Source organism: Coenobita brevimanus, chromosome 103, assembly GCF_032717465.1.
Source record: "Coenobita brevimanus isolate Jiangsu-jjx chromosome 103, ASM3271746v2, whole genome shotgun sequence".
Taxonomy (NCBI): Eukaryota; Metazoa; Arthropoda; class Malacostraca; order Decapoda; family Coenobitidae; genus Coenobita; species Coenobita brevimanus.
Window position 1 is genome coordinate 4673254 of NC_137056.1, and position 25180 is coordinate 4698433.

Here is a 25180-nt window from a genome sequence, read left to right on the forward strand (position 1 = left end):
GTCTGGTGTGTGTGTGTGTGTGTGTGTGTGTGTGTGTGTGTGTGTGTGTGTGTGTGTGTTTAACCTCCGCAAGTGAAGTTAGACGGAGGTTATGTAATCACCCGTCTTTATTTGTCAACTTGTTTACAAGATACGGTATCTCATAAAGTTGGTGTCGGATTTCAGTGAAGTGTGGAGAGTAGAAGGTAGATGGGCTGTTGGTCAAGGAATAGTTTATTAGATTTAGAGGTGATCCGGATGCAGATGCAGGAAATAACTTTTGAATTTTATTGGTGTCGGCTGAAGTATACGCTCGGCAAGACTGCCTAACAGGACTGACAAAGGCTGTAGAATTAACTGGTTATGTGAGACCGTTAAAATATTCGTCTGGTAGGAAAGAGGAATTAGAGCAGTAAATCATATATTTTATTAGCTTTGGGGGAAGTATGCGCTCTCTGACTGCTTTCTAATTCGTTCTGTTTCCAGACGGTTTTATTCAGCTTAGAGAGACCTTGAACAGGTGGGGTAAGATACACCTTTCACTAAGCACTCAATTTCTGGAGATCGTTTGAAGTTTAACAAGATCGTCTGGTGGTGGCAAGAATAACAGTAGATAATTCGTCATTGAACTGAAAGGGTTGTCACTAAGGAGGAGGAGAAGAAGAAGAAGAAGAAAGAACAAGAACAAGAACAGGAAAAAAAAGAAAATGAAGAGAAGAAGGAAAAGAAAAAATAAGAAGACGACGAAGAAGAACAAGAAGAAAGAAAAGGAGGAGGAGGAGGAGGAGGAAGAAAGACAAAAGAATCCAGTTCCTTGTCTCCATTGAAATTACGCACTCCAGTTTAGTACCGGCATAAAATTTGTACAGTACTCTGCTTATGGAATCTTAGCAATGCAACAATGCCAATTTTTAAAGCATTGAAGGTATCTTAATATCTCTTCCTTAGCGATTTATTTTCCACATTTTAACTGTATATTTCTTTGAGTGGTATATATCTTCACTATAGTTTGCATCGCAACACACCGGACGGTATGCAGGTGTAATTTGCAGAATAAATTGCAATGGGAGAGGTGTTGCGTAATTTCTTTAACCGACGAGAATATCCGTATTTTCATTAACACCGGAGACTTCTTTGCAACTTTTCCTTACTGATTTATTTCGGATATTGCACCTTAACATCGTATAGTATGCCATTAATGCAAGGAATATTAGTATTTAAAAGACACAGATAATTAAAATGGGACTATGCCCTGTTTGCTTTAACCCAAAATAAAATTGCCATCCCTCCATCTTGATTGCTGAGTTGAAGCAGTTAGTTAACACTGAGCTGTGGCGCTAATCGTAAAGTAGTGCCGTGGAAAGAATGAATAGGCATGATATTGTCTTATTCTGAGGCTTAGCTATGTGAAAAAAGCTGTAAAAGAGTGAAATTTGGGCCAAGTTGAAGTGAAAAGACTGTAGTGAAGCATAACTAGAAAAATATATCGCTAAGGAAGAGGTGTAACGAAACATGAAACCAGCGAAACTACAGCCCCTCGTCGAGTTAGCAGCTGTTACATATACCCCATTTACTCTAACCTGGCTTAAAATTATCTTCTATTTATCGTCAGTACCGAATTGTAGCAGTATCTTAACACTTAGATATGATACCAGTCGAAAAACATAAAAGCGAGTATGAAAGCAGAATGTGTGAAATTAATCGCTTATGGAGAGGCGTCGCGAAATACGTGTACAGTTTAGCGGATAACGGAACTCTGGCGAACGTAGCACACCGTAAAAATAGCCCTGTTGCGGTTCCCCCCCCACACGCATGCACAGTTGGAACAGGTTTGGGGTTAGAGGGAGAGTAGGTATGTAGGAGTGAAAGTGAAATTTGCCTGGCCGAGTTTGTTTTTGTGTTCCTTCTTGTGTGTGCCAGTGTTTGAGTGTGTTTGGGGAATGAGGTTGCGTGTGGATATTTGTGTGTGTGGGATGGGTGAATGTGTGTGTTTGGCGGGGATGTTAGTGTGTGTGTGTGTGTGTGTGTAAGATTTTTATGCATGCTGACGTTTTCTTGTGTGTATGAGTGTATCTTTGCATGCATGTAATTCCTCTGCAGTGTGTGTGTGTGTGTGTGTGTGTGTGTGTGTGTGTGTAATTGTATGAGAGTGAGAAATGACAAGCCCTGGCAGGTGAGTTGTGATGCTGGATGACACACATGACAAGGAAGAGGGCGAGGTGTGTCAGTGCAAATGCAGTGTCATACCGAGCACTCACCTCTCACACACAAGGTCACACCAGAGAGAGAGAGAGAGAGAGAGAGAGGTGGGGAGGGTTATGGAGCCAGAGAAAGGAAAGGGTCTAATAGTATCGGGTAAAGAAATTAATGTGTGTGTGTATGTGTATGTGTGTGTGTGTGTGTGTGTGTGTGTGTGTGTGTGTGTGTGTGTGTGTGTGTGTGTGTGTGAGAGAGAGAGAGAGAGAGAGAGAGAATGGTGGGTGTGGTAGAAGGGAAAGAAAATTTTAAATAGATATAAATAGCGAGGAAAAAAAAAAGTGAGAGAGAGATTTGGGGTGGAGGGGAATAAGTAACCAGAGAACAAACTCATCTATCTCAGAATGTGAAGCAGCGAATTAGTTTTTTCCTCACATATCTTTTTTGTTTTTTCATTCGACAGCATGAAACCCACTTAGGAAGCCATGTAACCTGTTCTTTCGCACAGACGCCGCCACACACCTTCACATGCCACCATTTGGACACTATACTCATTTTACTCTAACATGGCCTAAATTTTTCATCTCCCCATCTTCACTGCTCAGCTGTAAGAAGAGATTAATGCTAGAATACGATGCTAGTCACAGTGAGGTGCTATGGAAAAGATGTAGAACCACAGCATTATCTTTCTCTGACACTGAGCTACTAAAAATAAGCTGGAAGAGGACGAAAATCTGGGCCAGGTTAGGGTAAAAAGCATATAATACCCACTAAATGAAATGTAATATGCTAGGAATATCATGCTAATCTTAGTATGATAGAGGTAGAGGAGTTGGTTTTATGAGGAGTTGGTGGGTTTTGTGGGGGTGCAGTGATGATCTTTGCAATTCCTTCACTTCGATGACGCTCCCTATTTTATTCTTGCCACCTTTTGTCGATATTACTGGCCTTATGAGGGACCTCTTGTAGTGAAGGGGTTAATGAAGGCTATACTATATCTGACCCCAGCTATTGAAAGTCTCTCGTCAGGTCAACGAAATCATCAGGAGGTACCAAGAAGTAAGAAACGCAGTGGAAGTGAAGTGGTTACCGACATTGTTATCCTGGAACTTCTGACCCCTCCCCCTCCCAGTAATTACCTGCTGGTATCACAGCGTATTGTAGAAGCATATTATTCAAAACAGTAAAACCATACCAGCTATTCAAAATAACTATCAGCCTTACGTAACGGAAATCATTGCTAGGACTGACTGCAGTCTTCACAGGGTGTACTGAATCCTCAATTATCTGTTTTCAGAATATCATATATTAGACGTTTTCTGGAGGAAGACTGGGGCTCAACTGTGAGCATGAGAACCTTCTGACATGGACTTGTTTGTAGACGAGAGTAACTGCAGATCTGTGTACTCCTTTTAAAATACTGTATATGGTTGTGTTCGGTGCACGAATAAAATTCTCTCTCTCTCTCTTTCTTTCTCTCTCTCTCTCTCTCTCTCTCTCTCTCTCTCTCTCTCTCTCTCTATCTATCTATCTATCTATCTATCTATCTCTCTTAGGGAGATGGGATGATTCTCAGTTTTTGCTTGAAGCTCCCTCAGTAAAATAAAATCGTGTGGAGGCATCTGCAATGAAATGTGTAAATGGTCACGAAGCAGTGGGGGGAGGGGGTTAAAGGTGGTGGTGTTGGAGTCACGTGGTACCTTTTACAGGCAAGGTTAATTGGCGCTGCAACACGACTTTAACGCTTTATATTTCCAGTCAGCAAATTTGAACTAAATTTGTTTACAAAATATTAAGATGTATAACAGTCCGTTAGAAAAAATTCTGTGACAAAAATTTAAGGTGTTACGATTATTAACAATACATGTCAATCATTATAATAAATCAATAATTCATCAACTGGCATTACTTTTTATGCAAAGAATTACAAAACGCAACAAATACCTTTCTGAAAAAAATCTACCCCTCTGACGGAAAACAGAAAAAGTAGAGAAAAAGTAGAGGTATAGTCAGAGTCATTAGTTAAGATCCTTGGACCCACTGGGTTTTGAAAGACTGGAGGTCAGAGGCAGGGGGAAGATGGATTGAGGAAGTGTTTCGCAGGTGTACAGTTACCTACACCCAAAAAAACTTTCTGAGGAGGTCAAACTTGAGAATGAGGACTGGTTTCTGTCCCATCAAAATGGTCGGTGTGCATGGTTGGGAAGTACAGTTGCGGTCAGTGGGTCTTTTACAGTGTCTGGAAGCTGTGTCATAACGTACGGATACCTTCCCAGACTAAGATGTAAGTCAGAGGGTTGTAACGTTAAGGGCTGTAATCTGGCTTCATTAGTTGGGTGCCACAGACATGTGATAGGATTCTTTGACTTTAGTTGTGCAGTATGGGAGTACAAACACACATTTAAACTCTGTAGAACGCAGTGCCACCCAGGGGTGACAGTTCAACACATTTTCAAAACATGGATAAGGAGGGAACCCCAGGGTAGGGAGTTACGAGCTTTACGGCTATGAGCCGATAGGCGAAGGGCGGTACACTAAGTACCTTCCCTACAAAATTGCACGTGCAGCAACGCGGGGTTCTGGGGGTTAAGCAGATGCACAGACGTAACGGTTTGTTATGAATGCTTCAACTTTTCTGGTAATATAATGACTTAGTATCTAGCACCTAAATTTAGGAACCAGATAGATCCTCTGGCCGTTAACCGTGTACGTAAAATGGTAGAATCATCCTGAGAGAGTAATATATCCAAAAGAAGTTGTGGAGGACTGCATGATTTAGGAATGAAAGTGAAATAATTATTTTATGATACTAAGAGTAATACTGCCAATTATGCACTCACAAGGTGCGGTGTGTCTTTAAATGTCACTCACTTACCAAGTCACTGTGCCTGTTTTAAAAATATAATCTGGCAGGTTGCAACCGTAGCGTTTTAAAAGCCTTAACTTATGAGGGGGATTTGAGGGGGTGAGGGAATCGGTGGTGTTTGGTGTGTGCCTGGGGCATGTCCGGGGAGTGTCTGAGGTGTGTGTGGTGTGTACGAGTACATGGGGTGCTCTTGGGGTGTGTATGAGGGGTGTGTCCAAAGTAAAAGGACACATTTTTGAATGTTTTGGGGTGGGCTTGGATATCAGAGACCTCCTTTCCCTTGTTTCACTACCATTTAAGCTATTCGTTAAATACATCTAATGGAAAAACTGTGTAGTGGTAATGTTATCAGCTGTTAGAACTGAAACTAGATCATATGTATTGGAACTATTGATATATATATATATATATATATATATATATATATATATATATATATATATATATGTATGTATGTATGTATAAAATTATAAACTTTATGCCAGGGACCTGGACTTAAAAACACCCAGATCAGTCATGCCTAAGTGTTTCGTGCAGGAGACAGCCATTTGAGTATGCATCAGTTAACAAGATTTGGCAAGAAGAGGAATTTCATCTGAACTTAACCCCTCACTGAATTAGATCCATGTCACCCACAGTGTTCTCATGTTAACCGTACGAAAATGTTATTGCAGAACCAGCCTTTTCAGAATGTTTGTCTATACTAGGTTTGTTTTCATCTGACAAAGATCCGTACCTCTTTCAGATCTGATGACGGCCATGTGTAATGAGACTGGAAGATAACTTTGACCAATGATCAAGGAGACTTATTTTTGCCTCATTTATAATGCTCGTTGAGTTTCATACAACCACAACTAAGTACAGTATTCAAGTTGTTGGAGTTGCCCAGTTTCGTCAAATGAAAACAATACCGGCTATTGTGTGTTTGTGGACGCGTGGTTGGTTCTGCTCTCCCTTTGCATGACTTGGCGGATCCATTAATTACTGGATAGAGGGGCTAGAGACGTTTTTTTGCTACGTACAGTTTTTTCCCACTCTACCGTCCACTTTCAGTCCCTTTCCCTGTGTTACTGGCACTGCGACTGTCGTTAATGAAATACTTGGAGCAGCATCATTAAACCAAATGACTCTCTTGACCTCTTGAATGCTGAGAGAGAGAGAGAGAGAGGGGGGGGGGAGACAAGAACTGAGAGAGAGGAATGAGGTTAGCGGGGGGGAGAGATGGAGGAGGGAGGGAGGGTCATACCACCTGTTACCTTGCCTCTCTCTCTCTCTCTCTCTCTCTCTCTCTCTCTCTCTCTCTCTCTCTCTCTCTCTCTCTCTCTCTCTCTCTCTCCACCTACTTCCTTCCCTGCCTTTCCTGTATTTTTTCGTTCTTACCCTCCGTCACCACTTTGCCATCCCCTTTCCCTCTCTCTTTCCCTTCCCTCTCTTTCACAATCCTTCCTCTCGTCCTTCGCCTCCCTCCTTCGCTGTCCGTCATCACCCTTCTCCCCTCCTTCCATCCTCCCTCCTTGCATGTCTGTTTCGTAATTGTCTGTCATGTTTCCTCCCTCACCTCTCTTTCTTTGTTCTTTCTCTTGCGTTCCTATTATTCTTGCCTTTCACTTTCATTATTCTCTCTCTCTCTCTCTCTCTCTCTCTCTCTCTCTCTCTCGCTCGCTTTCTCCAGAGAGGGGGAAAGGTTGAAGGAAATATTTGAACAGAAATGTTATGGAAGTGCAGCGCAAGGAAGAGAGAAGGGGGGGAAAGGGAAAGTCCAAGGAAATGTTTATTGAAGAAAAAATAGTGAAAAAGTTTTTCGACAAATGTAAAAGCAGCGAGAGAGAGAGAGAGAGAATCACTGAACCCTGGCAAACACAATGCTCCTGGTCAGCATTCATCATTCTCCACGCTGTTTTACACCGAATCACACACAATCTCTCTCTCTCTCTCTCTCTCTCTCTCTCTCTCTCTCTCTCTCTCTCTCTCTCTCACACACACACACACACACACACACACACACACACACACACACACACAAAGCACATGTCCCGGAGCTTCACCCTTTCACCACCGAGGGGTCTTTTGTATTTTATTCTTAGTATTTCCGGCCGGTGTTATTGATCCACTGAACCCGGAGTTTTCTTTATTTTATTGGTTCCATCTTCAGACGAGATTATTGGCTTAGGATAGTCTCTCTCTCTCTCTCTCTCTCTCTCTCTCTCTCTCTCTCTCTCTAATTATATTTATATGTACACAATATTTTTATCTCCACCTACCTATCTCTGTCTGTATCTGTCTGTTTATGTGTCTCTACTTACCTAAGGATTTTTGTCTATCTATCTGTTTATTTATTTCTCTGTGTGTCTGGCTATCTATCTATCTATTTATCTTTCCTAAGCTCAGTAAAATCGTCTGGAGGGAGAAAAAAAAAAATTACTAAGTGACGTTAAAGGATTCGAGCATTTGAAAGGATACCCTTTCGCTGTGGGGAGACATCTTAAAGCTGAGTTCATTCGTGTGCCGATAGGAGAGAGAGAGAGAGAGAGAGAGAGACCTTTACATTTCGCTGTTCATGTACCGAAATTTCCCACTTTAAACGGAGTGTGTCATCCAGTTTTTGTATCAGTCCAACCCCTTCTTTAACCACCGCCATTTTTTATCGAATGTAAGACTCCGGTTTAGTGTAATCATTGCCTTCATAATATCTCCGGTTTGCTTCATGGTCTAGTTAACCCATTTTGTGTGCCAGTTACATATGGCGTCTGGTGGTTGAGTCCTTTCACCTTTATATGGTGAGGTTTCCGTCCTTTTACGGTTTATTTCGCATAGTTCGTTGGAAGGAAAAGACAGTTTTGTGGCTCTAAATCCTTTCCATGACGTAGTGCCTGTTTCGTAGCGATTTACTCTCCCTCTTTTGTATTTCAGCTTAATAACGACACACCATGGTTCATTGACATACGGGAGAATTATTAAGTTTTGGTGTTCAAAATAAATCGTTAAAGGAGAGGCGTTACGAAATCTCCACAGTCACGTAGAATACATCCTATAGACGTAATCATCCTGAAGGGGTATATTTAGCGACTCTGCCATGTGGTCGTGGGTAAACCAGTGTTGTTATACCCCTTTCACCCTAACTTGGCTTAATATTATCATTTCTCCATCTTGAGTGCTGAGTTATGCCATGAGATTGACACTATCATATGAAGCTAGTCACGAAGAAGTACTGCGACAGGAGAAAAATTTGTTGTAGGTTAAGGTAAAAGGACTGTAGTTGTTATATAATTGGAGATGACACGTGCAGCAGTGGTGGTCAGCTTAGAATAGGTCAGCATCGTTAAAACCACTGAGTCAGCACACACCACGGGTCGAGGAGGTGTAGGTCGAAAGGTTAGAGAAGTGGTCTGTTGTCTGAAAGGATGTGAGTTCGAGACCAGACAGAGTAAATGAGTAGTGTAATGCTTTAGACTTCATTAAAATAGGCCTCACTTCCACAACACTCACCGTCGTCATACCCCCGTCCCCCCAACACCTAAAACCGATGAGGTAGGAAATCTGGAATGGCAGCTGCAGTACCGCCATTAAAAGTCAACACCGTTACCCTCTGACTCAGCACTATTAAGGGGTGCTTGTGCTGAGTCATAGTGCGGTCAGGAAGGTTCACTGGGGATCTTAACACTCAGGCCTCTGTCATTAACTCTGCACTGAATAGAACCCCCTGTCGTTAGCCTCAGTGTAATGCTGGAGTGGTCGTAAAAATTGATCGGTTAACCCCTGTCATATCTCGGGCGTATTTTATTATATTTATTTGTTTATTTATTTTATCTGTTTATGTATGTATTTATCTATTTAGCTATATTGCCACCACGTGATGAGCTTATTTAACTCAAGAAATTCTGTAAATATTCCGGAAGCTTATAAAAATGTCCGGTTCCATAATTATAACCCCCCTGAGGTGTAGCAACTTGGCTGCTGCATTTGGCCCTAAATATTTAAGGGTAGGTGACCAGTCTGAGTCCCCGGTGGCATCATTTAATCGAAAAAACCCTCCAGCCGCCTCTTGGTGATTCGAAGCTACGCGTGCTTTATGCTTTTAGAGGACAAATTTAGCTGAAGAAAATCGTGTTGAGGTAGCCAGACTCAAATGTCAGAGGTTCGTCTTCTCGTCGGTGAAGGAAACTCCCTATCACCTCTTCCTAAGCGATCTGTTTTGCGAATTACACCTTGTTGTCCTCTTCTGTGCTGCTTAAATATTCTAATATCACCATACTCTTCATAAATAACGTAAAAAACGATATTAGCATGCCGTGTCCAAAACTAAATCGGTAAGGAAGGGATGTTAGGGAGCTTCTTTAGTCACCAAGAATACGAGCCTGTGTGGGGTCCTGCCATCTAAAGCCACTAGACCACCAGGCAGCTACAGTAAATATAGTAGTCCTGGATCTGGGTTAATTCCGATGGTGCATTAGTCTGGACACTGGATTAGCCTGGAAGCTGGATTAATGTAAAAGCAGGATTAGTCTCCACACTGAGTGCCTCAAACTGGATTAATACCTAAGCTGAACTGACTTGGATGTTGGATAAATCTGAAAGCTGGATAAATTTAGATGGATTAGTCTGGCAACTGGATTAAAATAAAAGGTTGATTAGCCTGTATGTTGAAGGCCTGGAAACTGGATTAATGCCGAAGCTGGATTAACCGGGATACTGGAAAACTCTAAAAGGTGGATTAATCTGAAATCTGGATAAATGTAGAATCTGGATAACTCTGGAATCTAGATAAATTAGAATCTGGATAAATGTGGAAACCGGATTAATATTTGCTAGATGAGTCTCAAAGCCGGATTAATGTAAGAATAAGATTGGTCTAGTGTAATATCTCGTTCCTAATGTTAAGCGAATTCAGCCTTTCTTCACTGGTCAGCTTCCATTACACATTTCATAAAATTTTAGGCTTTAATTAGCGTTATTTATATAGTCTTTATTGCTTTATCGGCCTTCCCTGCACGGTGATGGCCTTTCTTTTTATTTATATCTTTATTTACGTATATATGTATTTCATTTTTTTTATTCCACCGCCAAAAGGTTAGAAATGATCTCCACTAACCACAGCAGCCCGATGACGTTGTTTTGATTTTTATTCTTACTATCCCTAGACGATTTTATTCAGCTTGGGAGAGGCTTTAAGAATCCTGGAGAGGTTAGATGCTGTTGTCATTAACCTCCTCAGTGTGAGAAGTCTCCTGTGCCAAGTATAACCGTGTGGAGGTAGCGACAGTAACACACACACACACACACACACACACACACACACACACACACACACACACACACACACACACACACACACACACACACACACACACACAAAGATGTACATCTTCCGGTGCACGACGAGCATTCCTTCACTTAAGAGTTGCAAGGGTTGCTGACACACTTCTATCTCATCCTCTGACTTGGTGCTTCTATCTGTCTGTCTATCTATCTGTCTATCTATCTATCTATCTATCTATCTATCTATGAGTTGTATTATTATAATATGGAGTCCTGACACACACACACACACACACACACACACACACACACACACACACACACACACACACACGACATTGCAGTAATGGGGTTAACTTTAGCATGATGGCGTCTTTGTATTTATATTCTTGCTACTTACTAATACTTTATCCAGCTGAGGGAAGACTTCTGGCAACGGAGGGGTTAGAAACTATCAGGGGTGCTGCCAGGATTTTGTTATGGTCGGCTGACTTTATTATTATTATTCTCGAGATACAGGTCTTTGGAAATATTATAATAGCATCTAATTAAAAAAGCTATCAAGTGTTAAATTGTAAAGGAAGCAGCTCAGGAAATGACTGTTAATACAAGAATGAATAAATGAAAGTATATGTAACTGACCAAATGAGTTCCTTCTCACTCAGGATCCTCTGTTAGAAAAGGGGGGCGACGCGCTCCTTGCCCCCCCGCCCCCAGTCGGCTGCGCCCATGGAAACTATATTCATTTAACTCTCCAGCTCCATCACCTTTTTTTTTTCTTTTTCAGTAACTTCAGATGATTTTATTTTCCTAAGGAGATAATACTAATATTGACGAAATTAGTTATCGTCATCAGAATCAATATCTTTCTTTTTCCTCTAGATGACACGAGTCACTTTTACTTTCACCACACACCTTTCCACTCCACCCCAGGAAAAAGGTTAAAAGAAAGAGAGAGAAAGAGAGAATACAAGAACCTGTCTGTATGTGTCTTTAAGGGCGAATACAGATGCGAACATTCCTCGTGCCAGCAAAATACGAAGCAGGAAGAAGCGTTAGTAAAATACATAATAGGTAGGTGTTGTACTGGCTGTGTGTGTGTGTGTGTGTGTGTGTGTGTGTGTGTGTGTGTGTGTGTGTGTGTGTGTGTGTCATCAGTCTGAAGTGGCGGGATGCGAACATAGACTAACATATGAAAGAACACACTGCCAGCTTTCAGACGTTGGGCTCCTCAAATTGGGAGGCGAACACACTAACCACTAAATCACCGTGAATACATACTCACTCTAAACACGCAATTCTTTAGCTATTTGCAGTTATTTATTCTGTCATTTTCTGTTAGTATTTTTGTAACATTTAGTCGCAGCATATAATTCAGCACTGGCCACAAACGAGCCAGGGACGCAATTCCTCCCCTGTCTTTGTAATATACTGCAGACCCACAACAGACGCCACCAACTCCTTATAACACAGCATAGCCAACGCACTCCGCAAAAATTTTGATGAGTTTAGCCAGCACACACACACACGACATCTATTTTCTTATTTATAGTGAGTGTCCGCTACCATACAGTACCTCACCTACAGTTTTTTATGTATCTAGTAGCAAAACCTCACCTCCAATTCGACTTTATTAGTATCAGCCAAACTACCACGAAGGCTTCTAGTAAAGATGATCACAGAATTCTACATCAACCTTATAGTTAGGGTACCAGCACAAGCAGTATTGAACCCCATCGTGATTATAGACGGTTTGTTATTTATCTGGCGAAAATGAGTCACTGGCACGGGAAAAATAAATCAGTTGTGGGTGAGCCTAAGTTTTGGATAATGAGTCTCCTTGGTTACTTAACAAATCGACCCTCCAGTTCAGATACACTTGACAATCATCTGAGCTGAGAGAAGTTAGGAATCTTTGTCAGGTTAGAATAAATGCGGTATAGTTAAACCCCACCACTGCAATAAAAAAATAAAAAAATAAATAAAAACAGGAGACTATTTACAGCTACACTCCCAGTCAAAACCACAACAGCACTACTACCAAGACCAGTTCTAACCAAACCACAATCAATTACAAACCATGATCAATAACAATCATTGCACAACCAACCATAACAACTCTACCACGACTAATCGAAATCAGTCCACACAACCAGTCCAACCACCCACCCAATCACAACCACACCACACATACTATAACCACATCACCACTGCCACAATTTGTTACAAGGACAAAGAATAAAAATTTACCTACTGCCAATTACATACACTAACAATTTTAAGTTTCAACCACACCTTCACCTCAGCCCACCACCACAACCACTTCCAGCCACACAACCACACACAGCAGCTGCCACACTTACCACTCTTAGTACACTTCCTCTACAAACAACATTAACCACACAGCCATCACCACTACCACAGCCACCACATCACCACGACAGCTACCATCAACCGCACTACCACCACAGCAACCATACAACGATCACCGTCACCACAACAACCACACAACCATCACCACAAGAGCAACCATACAACGATCACCGTCACCACAACAACCACACAGCCATCACCACAAGAGCAACCATACAACCTCCGCAATCAACTTTACCACCACCACAGCCACCGCCACCACCACCACACTTACCCCAGTCACCACACCACACATTCTGTCAACACAATGACCCACATAATAAAAACAATGGCGAGAGAGAGAGAGAGAGAGAGAGAGAGAGAGAGAGAGAGAGAGAGTTGCTTTTACTTTCGCTTTCCTTGACCACCTCAAACACGAGACAAGCAGCACCCTCACTCCCCACATTATTTTATTTATTTATTTATTTTCTTTTTTTGGGGGGAGCTACATCTGCATCATTCTCTCTCTCTCTCTCTCTCTCTCTCTCTCTCTCTCTCTCTACCACAATTTTCTGCAACTAACTCAGCCACACTTTTTTATGCGTCCAACTAGACATTCCCTTGCCTGTGGCCCAGCACTCCTACATGTCACACACCTTCACAAAACTCCTACAACCTCAGCTACAACCACATCTAGTATCTCTACAACCACACTATCCACATCTCTAACCACATCTACATTCATAATATTTTCCAACCACAACCACACCAGTTTCTCCACCACCACAATACCGACACCTCACAACCACAACTGCGTTAGAAGTCCTCTGCAACCACCACCACAGCAACGCATACAGAAGCACACATTATCACACCCCACAACAAACCGATCGAAGAACATGAGGGGAAAGGAGTGTACGTTAATTTGTAAACGTTTCCAGTTACATCAACATTTCCTTTTCAGCGGGGCTTTTGTGCATATGTTATAACTTGTTCTGCAATATAACAGACTTTGATATCGTTGTTAGCATATAAAATTCGTTCGGATAAGTATGCAGCTCCTAATCCACAGTTGAGCACGTTGTCGAAGGAATACGAATATCTGATTAATTGTTTCACTTTCACCAAAATAACGAGGGATACCGCCACAGCACAACGTTATTACAGTATATACTTGATGTTACTTTTCCATCACAAATTAGAATATTCTGCAAGTTTCAGTCGCCCCTTTTCCTGTGACAGCATTTCCTTGTTGTATGGTGGCTCTTCTTTGCCGGCTTTGGCTGGAGGGACTGATGGGTGGGGTGAACCTCTTTGTTTTGCTGTATTATCTTCATCACATACGGCGGCTGCTTCCATAGTTTCTGCTTTTCAGACGCAGGAGCATCTCAGAGATTGGCCTTGTCCGTCAGTCATTCCCTACGGATTTTCAGTAACTAGGTTCTCCACTCCCATAGACTTTAACGAGGCCCCATATAAGGACCCTTTGATCTTGCATCTATCTAAGACTTTTGTACTTTTAAAGATAGTAAACAACGAAACCATCACTCCTCTGATTCCATTTTCACAGTCACCTTTGGCAGCGATGTCGGCTGGTAGCGATGTTGGCGAGAGGATGAGCTATTACCATGAGAATTATTAGCACGGTTACTTTGCAATCCATAGTGAGCGCCATAGCTCCCCAGTGAAGCTTACCTTGCTGGGATTTCTTTTTGCTGAGATATAAACGAATCAGCTGCGGGCATGGCAGGCAGTATATGTACAGTAATCATACTTTCATCAGAAGCTAACGATTTCCAAAGGGTCAGCAGGTCTGTTGCAGTTTGCTTTCCTTATAATACCTGTGTATTCTTCTGTAGCCACCTGTGCGCCTTTATATCCCTCTGTACACCTTTGTATCCTTTTGTACTCCTCTGTATCCCTTTGTACTCCAATGTAACCCTTTGTAGTCCACTGTATTCCATTGTACTCACCCCCAATGGTCTCTCCAGGCTTGAAGTGTGACCCCGAGGCGACGAATACGTGCTTCTGCGTCCCGGGCGGCTGCGGCTTGGTGCCCTGGTGGTTTGGGCGGTTCGGTTCGGGCAGGATGCAGGATTCGATGGGCGCCCCGTCAGGAAAGCCCGCACCCAGCCCCACCACCGCCCACATCACGCCCATCAGTAGCAGAGACACGCCCATTGTAGGTGATTTTATGTGTGTGTTTGTGTGAGGTGAAAGAGGACTAGAATTGGTCGAGTTTTAGGGATAACAAAATGACACTAGTTGATTTTAAGATGAGGTTGGAGAGATGGATGGATGGATGGCTGAGTTATTTGATAGCTGATTGGACGGATGGTTAAATAGATGGATGGTTTGACAGCCAGTTAAATGGATGAATGAACTGGTTAATGGGTGGTTAAATAGATTAAATAATGTATGGATGAATGGGTGTCTTGGCTTTCCACACGTAATCCAGATGGATGTGACACAACTGCCTGGCTGCCTGCACTGGGGAGGTACTGCGCGAGTGCGGGTGAGGCAGGGGGGCCGCCTTATATACCTCGCTGGGTGAAGGGGAGGTGGGGTGGGGAGGAAAGGAAGAGCGAGTGAGGTGGAGAGGAAGGGTGGGTGACGGAGAGAGGCGGTGAGTGGGGGGAGCGGGTGAGAAAGGGAGAGGAATTGGGGTAAGTGAGAGGGGAATAGGGAGACGAAGAAATAGATAGACTTGGGGAAAGGAGTTGGAAATACGGGGAGGTGAGAAGGAGAGGGGGGAGAGAAGGATGGAGAAAGGTGAGAGGGAATGGAGGGGATGGCGGATTGAGAGAGAGATAGAGAGAGAGAGAGAAGTGGGGTGGGAGATAGGTAGATAACAGGAAGAAATGGGTGGGGTAAGAGGTAAGGAGGTGAGAGAGAAATAGCGAGCGAAAGGTGGGGGGAAAGTGAGAGGGCCTGATGGAGAGGAGGGGAGGAGGTGACGGGAGAGGTTGGGTAGAGGGTGAGGTGGGTTGGGGTGGAAGTGGGAAGGGGGAGAAGAAAGATAAAAAAGAAAGATTAGAGTAAGATGGAAGGCTGAGGTGAATTAGGGATGATGACTGGATTGGAGTGGAAGGGGAAAGGACAGGGAGATGTGGGGAGGTGAGAGGGAAAGGGGGAAAGAGATGTGGGGGGAAGGTGTGAGGGAGAGGAAGGGATGTGAGTGAGAGGGAAAGGTTGGGCGGGGAAGGGGGCAAGGTGACACGAAAAGACGAGAGGGGAGTTGGAGAGGTGAAAGGGAGAAGTGAGGTGAGGGCGTAGAGGTAAGAGGGAGAAATGGGGAGGGAAAGATGGGAACAGGGTGACTAGGGAGGAGGGGGGTAGGAGTCAAAAGAGGTTGGGTGAAGGGTGGGAGGTTACAAGGTCGGGTGAGGTAGGGGGTGGAGGTGGAGGCGGGGAAGAAAGATGAGAGGGAGAGATGGGGTTGGGGGAGAGATGGGATTGAAGGTGGGGATGGGTGAGAGATGGGGAGGGAGGTGGAGAAAGATAAGAAGGTGGGAGGGCGAGGAGAGGGGGAAGAGATGGAAACATTTAGAAAAGGGGGGTAAATGTGACAGGTGGCAGAAAAGAGAAGGGGGAAAAGGGAAGTGAGAGGAAAGGGTCGATGGTAGGGGATAGGGGTGAGGGGAGGGAAGTGAGAGGGAGAGGTGGGGATGGGGAGTGGTGAGAGGAGGGGGGAGAGTTACAGAGAGGAAAGGTAAGGAGGAAGAGGAACAGTGGGTTGGTAAGAGGAAGAAAATTGATACAAGTTGAGGGGAAGAGAAAAGGGAGAGGGGAAAGAATAAATGAAGGTTAAGGAGCTAAGAAATGAAGACGAGGAAGAAGAGAAAAAGCGGAGCAACTTTAAGGGGAAGAGGAAAAGGTAGAAGAGGAAAGAGAAAATGGAAGGATGGGTAAGGAAAGAATGAAGGGGAAGTGAAAGAAGAGGGAGAGGAAAGGGAAAGGGGATGGCCTTGTTTGAGAGGGAGTGGGAGTGAATGTATGAAGAGAGAGAGAGAGAGAGAGAGAGAGAGAGAGAGAGAATGAGGTTTGAGGGGTGAATGAAGGTGAAAGGGTGAGGGTCAGGGGAGGGGGTGGAAGGGAGGGGGAGGTATGGGGAAGGGAGGCTGATTTTGAGTTAGAATGAAGATAAAAAAGATAGATAGGGAGGGGGAGAGGGAGGAGGGAGTGCAAAGGAAGTGAACAAGGAAGGATTGAAGAAAGGAGGGGGAAGAAGGAAGACAATATATTTTGAGTATAGTAAGAAGTGGGAGGAAGGAGAGAGAGAGAGAGAGAGAAATATGTGGGGGAGAGAAGGGAGAGAATAGTGAACGAGAAGGGAAAGGAGGAAATGAAGCAAGAAAGAAGACGAGATAGAAAGGAGAAGAAATGTAGAAGCAGGAGAAATGTAAAAAAGTGATAAGGAGGGAGAAGGAGAAAGGAATGGAGAAAAGGGTGGACAGAAGGGAGGGAGGAGACAGTGAAAGACGGAAGAAGAGAGAGGAGAGAGAAGGCGAGAAGGAGGTAGGAGAAGAAGCATGTGAGAAGTGAAGGGAAGAGAGAAGGAGGAAAAAGGGGGGAAAGAGGGAGGTCAGAGGTATGTCAAGAAGGAGAGAAAGACGAGTAAGCAAGAGAGGAGGAAAAGGAAGAAGAAGGAAGAGGAGCAGGTATGTAACAGGAGAGGGAGAAAAAATGAGGAGGGAGGAAGGAGTGAGAGAGGAAATGGGTGAGGGACGGAAGGGAGAGAAGAGAGAATTCGAGATGGAAGGAAGGAAATATAGAAGAAGAGGGAGGGAAGAAGATTGGAAGGAAGAGGGGAGGTTTACTGAAGAAATGAACGGGGGAGAGAGAGAGAAAAAAAATGTATGGAAAATAGAAGACTAGAAAGGAGACTGAGGAAGGGAGGAGGAGGAAGGAGGAGCGGTACGAATGTAAGAGAGGAGGTGGGAATGGGAGGAAGGAGAGAGGATAGTTATGATGGTCGGAAGGGGGAGAAGAGAGTGAAAGAGGAAGGAAGGAAATGAGGTCGGAAAGAGGAGAGAGGGTTAGAAGGAAGAATAGGAGGTGTATTTAAGAGAAGAATGGGAGAGAAGGAGAGACAGAGAGGAAAGGAAATCAGCAAAGAAAGATGAAGGAGAACTAGGAGGGATTAGTAGGAAAGTAAAGGAAGGATAGGAGATGGAACAAGGAAAGAGGAACTAGTAAGGAGTGAAGGGGTGTAAGAGGAGAGAAGAGGGGGAGAACTAGGAGAGTTTAGTAGAAAATGGGAGAGAAATGGTAGATGGAATAGAGAAAGGGGGAAAGAGGAAGGCATAAAGAGGGGAGGGATGCAGGAGAGAGGAGAGGGGGAAAATTAGGAGAGCTTAGTAGAGAGGGGAAAAAAGGGGGGAGGGGGGATAGGAGGTGGAACAAGAGAAGGAGTGAGGAGGGGAGAGACGCACGAGGGGAGGAGATGGGGTTGGCAGATAGCATGACTCAGCGGGAACTGACTCACCAAGAAGGGAGTCCCCGAGAACCGCAAAATAGAGAGGGAGAGAGAGAGAGAGAGAAAGAGAGACAGAGAGAGAGAGAGAGAGAAAGAGAGAGAGAGAAGAAAAAAAATATAATAATAGACACATTCAACTTTTTTCCACAAGCAGTTACGCGAAAATGTAAGGTCAAATATAAACTGAAAATCATTCGGCAGTTCCACATTTCCTGTTTCATACCCCACTGTTTTATCATTTCATATTCGAAGTAAAATGCACATACACGGTGATCCATTTATAGTGCTCCTGTTTAACTCCTTTGGGTGATTTCTCTTTGATCATTTCCTACTCCCATCGCGACAGCCACGCCCACACCAGCAGATTAAGCCATCACCGTAGCACGTAAGATACCACTAGGTGAGTTTCTAGTGTAGCACTATTTACGTACCACCCTGCCTACAAGAACTTTGCGTTAATCTATATTTATCACGCACAGCAGGAGTTCTATACACCTCTAACCTCTCCACGCCAGGCAGTCTCTCCTTAGCTGAAGAAAATCGACTGGGGTTAGCCAGAAGAAATGCAGTGTGCGTCCTTGGGTTGAAGGGGTTAAGAGCTAAGTGCAGGTAGAAAATAAGTAAAAAAGTGCTTGATGTGGGAGTTTCAGGGCCCTTCATTTAATGCCCTTTGTATGGTGTAGTGTGGAAGGGTGATTTTGTATGGTGTGGTGCTTGGTGTGGTGGGGTGTTGCGTGGTGTGATGAGGCTTCGGAAGTCCTTAAAGGCTACGGGATTGATGCATCTTGCGTCCGGAAATGGTTAGAGAGAGACAGACGGACAGAGTCTCTCCTGAAGATACGTGTACTCCCTCATCAGAAATTAATGCATCAGGCCAAATTAATAAAACTTTGGCATAGCACAATTTAAAACTATTTCTGGAAATTGACGTGAGCAAAATTATTACTGAGAGAAATCGGTAAAGGTCTCACGGAAAATTCTGCATGGAGTGAAAGCATTTGGCGAGGGAAATCCCGGGCCTGGTGAAGTTAGCATCGACGTGGGGTGGGGTGGGGGGTGTGGGTGGGGGTGGGGGTTAGGGTGAGGGAGTAGGAGTAGGGGATGAGGGAGTAGTGAGTGGGCGTAGGGGTGAGAGAGTGGACGTAGAGGATGAGGGAGTAGGGAGTGGGCGTAGGGTATGAGGGAGTTGAGAGTGGGGTGGTTAGGGTAGTGGGTGGAGGGGTGGAAGAGTGGGCGGTGAGGGAGGGGGGGTGGGGGAGTGGATGGTGGGGAAGTGATGGTGGAGGAGTGGGTGGTGAGGGCGTGGGTCTGGGGGAGTGGGGGCGGAGGAGTGGGTGGTGAGGGAGTTGGGGTGGGGGAGTGGGTGATGAGAGCGTGGGATGGGGTTGAGGAGTGGGGGAGGGGGTGTGGAGGGAGATGGGGATGGGTGTGGGGTGAGAATGAGGGAGTGGGGGTGAGGGGGTGGAAGGGTGGGAGCAGGGGGGAGAGAGACGGGGGGAGGGAGCTGGGAGAAAGGGGTGGGGAGTATTAAAAAAAAAAAATTATGAGAAAAAAAGGGAAGAGAAATGGCTGAGAGTGAGAGCATGAGGGGATAGAAGAGGGAAAGAAAAGGAGTATAAAGGTGAGGAGGGGGAAGAGAGAGAGAAAAGGGGAAGGGGGAGAAGAGAAGAGAGAAGGGGAGAAGAAATAAACAAGGAGGAAGAAGAGAAGGAAGAGTAGGGGAAAAGGAGGGGGAGAAGAGGAGGGGGACGCACCGGGAAGAAGGGAGAAGGGGAAGGAAGAGAGGAGATAGGGAGGGCAGGCGGAGGTGAGGAGCGAGGAGTTTGGAGGGAAGGCGGGACGGGAAGGGGAGAGAAGGAGGGAGGGGTTAGGAGGGAGGTGATGGGGGTTAAGAGGTGGGATGTGAGGGGAAAGTTGTGTCAATAACGTAACGGGGAAGTCTGAGGATCCCATGGAGGTTAATGATGTAAATGACACACACACACACACACACACACACACACACACACACACACACACACACACACACACACACACACACACACACACGGATGATATATGACGCTTGGCAGGCAGGTCGTGGGTGGCTCTGGTCGTGTCACTGATGATCATTTACAGTTAGATCTCTCAATTACACAGACACTGTATTCAAGGACAGTACAATGAGACAGTGACGAAAAAAAAAAAATAATTAATCGGTGCACACAGCTCGGGGCAATGCAGAAGTGTGTTTTCTCGAGAATTAACACACACACACACACACACACACACACACACACACACACGCACACGCACGCACTTATTTTAGTACCTTGAATCGGGTGACTTGTTAGCTTGCTCTTGTTACTTCCAGATTATATAACGTGGAAAAGAGCTTTTGTACTGGCGGGGGTTAATGAAGGCCATATCTAACCCCTTCAGTTCAAAGCATGACCTCTAAGTCGAGTTAAATTGCCTGGTATCATCATCAGCATCATCATCATCATCATTATCATTATCATTATCATCATTCAGACCTCGCTTCCCACCTACGGACTGGGTGAAGCAAGGTTCAGACAGCCTGAAAAAGCCTGGTACTAGTTAGAATATAATACAAAATACGTCATCAAACTGAAATAGCTTACCTGATATCATCGTGACTTTCGGTCGAGAAATCCCATCGAGATAACGCGGAAAATCATAGTTAAAGCAAATTACAGTCTAGAAATTTTAACCCAAGCAAAGATAGTTCTGGAGGCGTTTTTTTTTTATCTTTATTTATTCATCATATTATTATTCAATTATTTATCTCTTTTGTTAGTGTTGAGGAGCGTCACAATTATGAATCTAGAAGGAAGAATGGCCAGAGGCAGACCAAGGAAGACGTAATATGAGAACTCTGCATGGAGAACTCTAGACCAGGTCTCTGACTAGGGAAATAGCTCAAGATCGCCACATATGGAGAGCTGTCAAGTGAATACACCTGCACACACTATATAATCTTTTCATCTTAACTTTGTCCAGATTTTCGTCCGTTTGTAGTTTTGCACGGAGATCACTGGCTGAAAAAGACAATACTATGGCTTTACATTGTTTCCATACTTCTTGATCACTGGCATCATATTCTAGCACTAATGTATTGTTCCACATTAGCATTGAAGATGAAGAGATGTGAATTTTTAAGCCAAGTTCGTGTGATGATGAGATGTCAGTTTTAGGTCAGGTTAATGTGAAAGGAGTATACCGTATTCAGTGGGCTCTAAACGTTAAAATAAACATAACTTAAACTTGATATCCACTCATCTCTCATTCGTTTGCTTAACTCTCTCAGGCTCCTATGACGCACACTGCTGAGTAAGATAGCCACACGTTAGCTGGAATACCCGACTTGTTCCAACATTAAAAGGGGATGATAGCAGCCTATTAACTCTCAGGCTCCTCTGATTACCTCCCAGCTGAATGGAACCGTCTGACGTTAGAGTTGTTCAGACCGTGAGAGGGTTAAGCATCATCCCTCGTTTGGCATGACTTTCGTGCAACAGAAAAATACGCGCTGACTTTATTCCGAAATTCCAATGAAAGTCAAGTGAAAGTCAAGATGGTTTTCTCCGTCTCGTTTCTTTTGCTGGCGTGACTTTCGTGCTACAGAAAAATACTCACTGATTTTATAACGAGACTCCAGTGCAGGGCAAGTGAAAGTCAAGATGGTTTTCCCCGACATATTCCGGCAAAAAACACCGCCACAGACTCCCTCGTCATAGCCACTGATGGACTGTAAATGTAAAAGTTGGTGGCATCCCGGGGTTTCCTACGACCCAGTGGATGTGGCGTTATGAAGTGTTGTGACCCACGCATTATTAACCAACCACTGCAATACCCCGTGATGGGAACATAGCATCTAACGCCTTCAGTACGAGACATCCTCCTTGAGTTGGTCATTTTTGTCTGAAGGTAGCAAGAATAAAATAAGAGCACACCATACCGCGCCACACAACATAACTCCACGTCACACCCCACCACACCACACTGCATTATACTACACACCACACCATTCTCCATTATACTACACAACACCGCACCACGTTACATTATACCACACCACACTACAGTGCAGTACACCACATCACACCACACATCACCCTTCATCATTCATTATCACTTTCCCAGTCCATGGAATTCTTGATCTAGGAAATAATAACCTAGTTTCTCCTTTTCCTTCCTTCCTTCCTCCTCCTCTCCTTCCTCTTCCTCCTTCCCCCCCTACCTCCTAGCCTTCCTCTTCCTCCTTCCCTCCCTAACTCCGAGTCTTCCTCTTCCTCTTTCCCCCCCTACCTCCTAGCCTTCCTCTTCCTCCTTCCCTCCCTAACTCCGAGTCTTCCTCTTCCTCTTCTTTCCCTACCTCCTATCCATCCCCTGTTTTTCCCCCCTTCCTCCTACTCCTTATCTCCCCACCTCTTTTCCTTTCTCCTTTTTTTCTTCCCTCTTCCTCTTGAACACCTTTTCGTGCGCTCAGAATCCGAAGCACCCCATCCTTACCATTTTATCCCTATGCATATTATCTCAGTGTAATTTTAATGTGAAAAAATGTGCATCAAAATAATAATAATAATAATAATAATCTTTTATCTATTGCTGATGCCGCTTATGTTATTCGGGTTAAAGGAGAGGTATCGTAGTGAAGGTCTTCGGGTAATATAACTAGTAAGGAAGAGGAGATGGGGTAACTAATAATCCCACGAGACTACTACTACTACTACTACTACTACCGCCAGAGGTTTTCTTCAGGTTGAATAAAATCGTCAGGTGGTAGCAGGCATAAAGTATATAACATGTCTTGGGCCCATATTCTTTTAGGTTAAGGAAGCTCCCTAACACCTTTTCCTAAGCGATTTATTTGCATATTACACCTTACTGTCCTCCTGTGTTAAATAAATCTTTCTAATATCGCCATGCTCATTATAAATAGCGTACAAAGGGATATTAACCACCCGTATCCAAAAATAAATCACTGATGAAGAGGTGTTAGGGAGCCTCTTTACCCGACACACACACACACACACACACACACACACACACACACACACACACACACACACACACACACACACACACACACACACACACACACACACACACACACACACACACACACACACACACACACACACACACACACAGCAAGGACGTGAGAATGAGTCAGGGGTGTGAGAGAAATGCAGTTCAGGACATGGTTGCTTCCACATCCAGTCACTTCCAGGCTTCAAGCACTTCCATGACTCGCACAAATCGCACACTTCCATATATTACACACTTCCACTTCCATGTTGCGGTGGCTTTATTTTTTTTCATTTATGTGAGCAATAAACCCCACCCATCTCTCAGAAGAAAGACCCATACAGGCTTCATCCGGCTAAAGCGCCTTCACGCACTACACTACCAGGCGTCATTTGGGTATATGGTCACAACCCACCTTAGTAAATGGTTTCCTGGATTACAGGAAATCAATTGACGCGTCACTCAGTGTAGTCACTTGAAGAGAGAGAGAGAGAGAGTGAGAGGACACTACATCGAGTGAATGGATGATGGGAGCCCTCATCTACCTCGTAAGAAAATGAGTAAATATATAAAAATTCGCCACTGTAACCCCACACAAATGAACAGATTCGTATGAGTCACGTAATTCGTAGAAGAGATGATGGGCGAGTGAGTAATGATGGTGACAGTGCTGAGGAGCATGAGATGAGGAGGATGAGGAATTATAGACAGTGTGCTTTCATCTGACGGAACTGGCCCACTCCTACCACCTGAATACTAAGTCGTGGCTGCATGAAATTTGACGAGCCATAATTATGAGGTATTGTTCACATATAATGAAATAAAAGAGATGGGGAAAAAGGTCAGGCTGATGATGATGATGATGATGATGATTAAGAATTCCACATTCTGTAGAGTTCTTAATGATATTGTAGATATTTTTTTTTTTTGGGGGGGGATGGGTGGGGAGGGAAGATCTAGAGGGCTGGTATTCCTAGACCGTTCGAGATAGAGACTTGAAATTTTCAGGAGTGATGTATCTTGGTTGCAGGCTTCTTTTGGCATAAAAATTGTTTTCCTAGCACTAACGCCGTCTGTGTTACTTTTTCAGTTTTTGCTGTCCTGCGCAGCAAAAACTGCTGCATCGATAGCTTTGCAAATGCTCCAGTATGTAGTCGTCAACATATACTATTACACATGGGTATTGATACTGAGATCCAACAAATACTTTCTGAGATATTGAGGAAAATCAAAATGGCCGCCTCATGCCTGAAAGTGCTAAATTGAAAAGTATTCGACCGATTTTGACCAAACTGGGTGGAAATGCGGGTCATGAGTGAGCATGATCTTAGTGTGAATGACCTTGACCATGATCTCGGGTCACAGGTCAAAATCCGTAAAAAAAAATTGCCGTACCAAAAGTCTCTGATATCAGGTCTACAGTGATAGCAAAAGTATTTTCATCTGGAATGTGGAGTTCTTTGAATATTGCTACAGTAATTTCAGAATTCTAGCTATTATTATTATTATTATCGTTGTTTTTATTGTTGTTGTTATTCTTGCTGCTACTACTAGTCTGCTATTACTACAACTACTATTATTACAACTACCATTGTTATGACGATAATGGGATATAACTATGTAGAATAACCCGCACACACTTAATATTCAGCAAGATAACTATGCCAGATAAATGACACACAGGTTCATCTTGACACTGGACGTCGTGTCAACTCTCTCTGCCCCGCCTCACTTCACAAAGGTCAGCGCCTACACATACATTGGCTCGTGCTCTTTATTATGTATGGTTGGGAGACTGGTGCCCTTTCCTTTGAGATTTATTTTTCGTCAGTAGCGAGAGAGAGTGTTAAGGACTGAATGACTGATTGAATGACAATTTTGTGTGTGTGTGTGTGTGTGTGTGTGTGTGTGTGTGTGTGTGTGTGTGTGTGTGTGTGTGTGTGTGTGTACTTTCATAATCTGACTCTTGTGCGTTTTTATACTCTCCTCGCATTGACATTAGTTTGCATGATAATCAT

General features: G+C 43.9%; 1 protein-coding gene across 1 annotated transcript in view; it reads right to left on the bottom strand.

The window, feature by feature from the left end:
* LOC145415617 (putative defense protein 3) overlaps nt 1-15128 on the bottom strand; it is a 36467-nt gene extending 21339 nt beyond the window's left edge. The window contains exon 1 of the mRNA XM_080284840.1: nt 14623-15128. Within this exon, the coding sequence (XP_080140966.1) occupies nt 14623-14830 (208 nt within the window). The 5' untranslated portion in view covers nt 14831-15128. The remainder of the gene's footprint in view (nt 1-14622) is intronic.
* Nucleotides 15129-25180: the final 10052 nt, after the last annotated feature.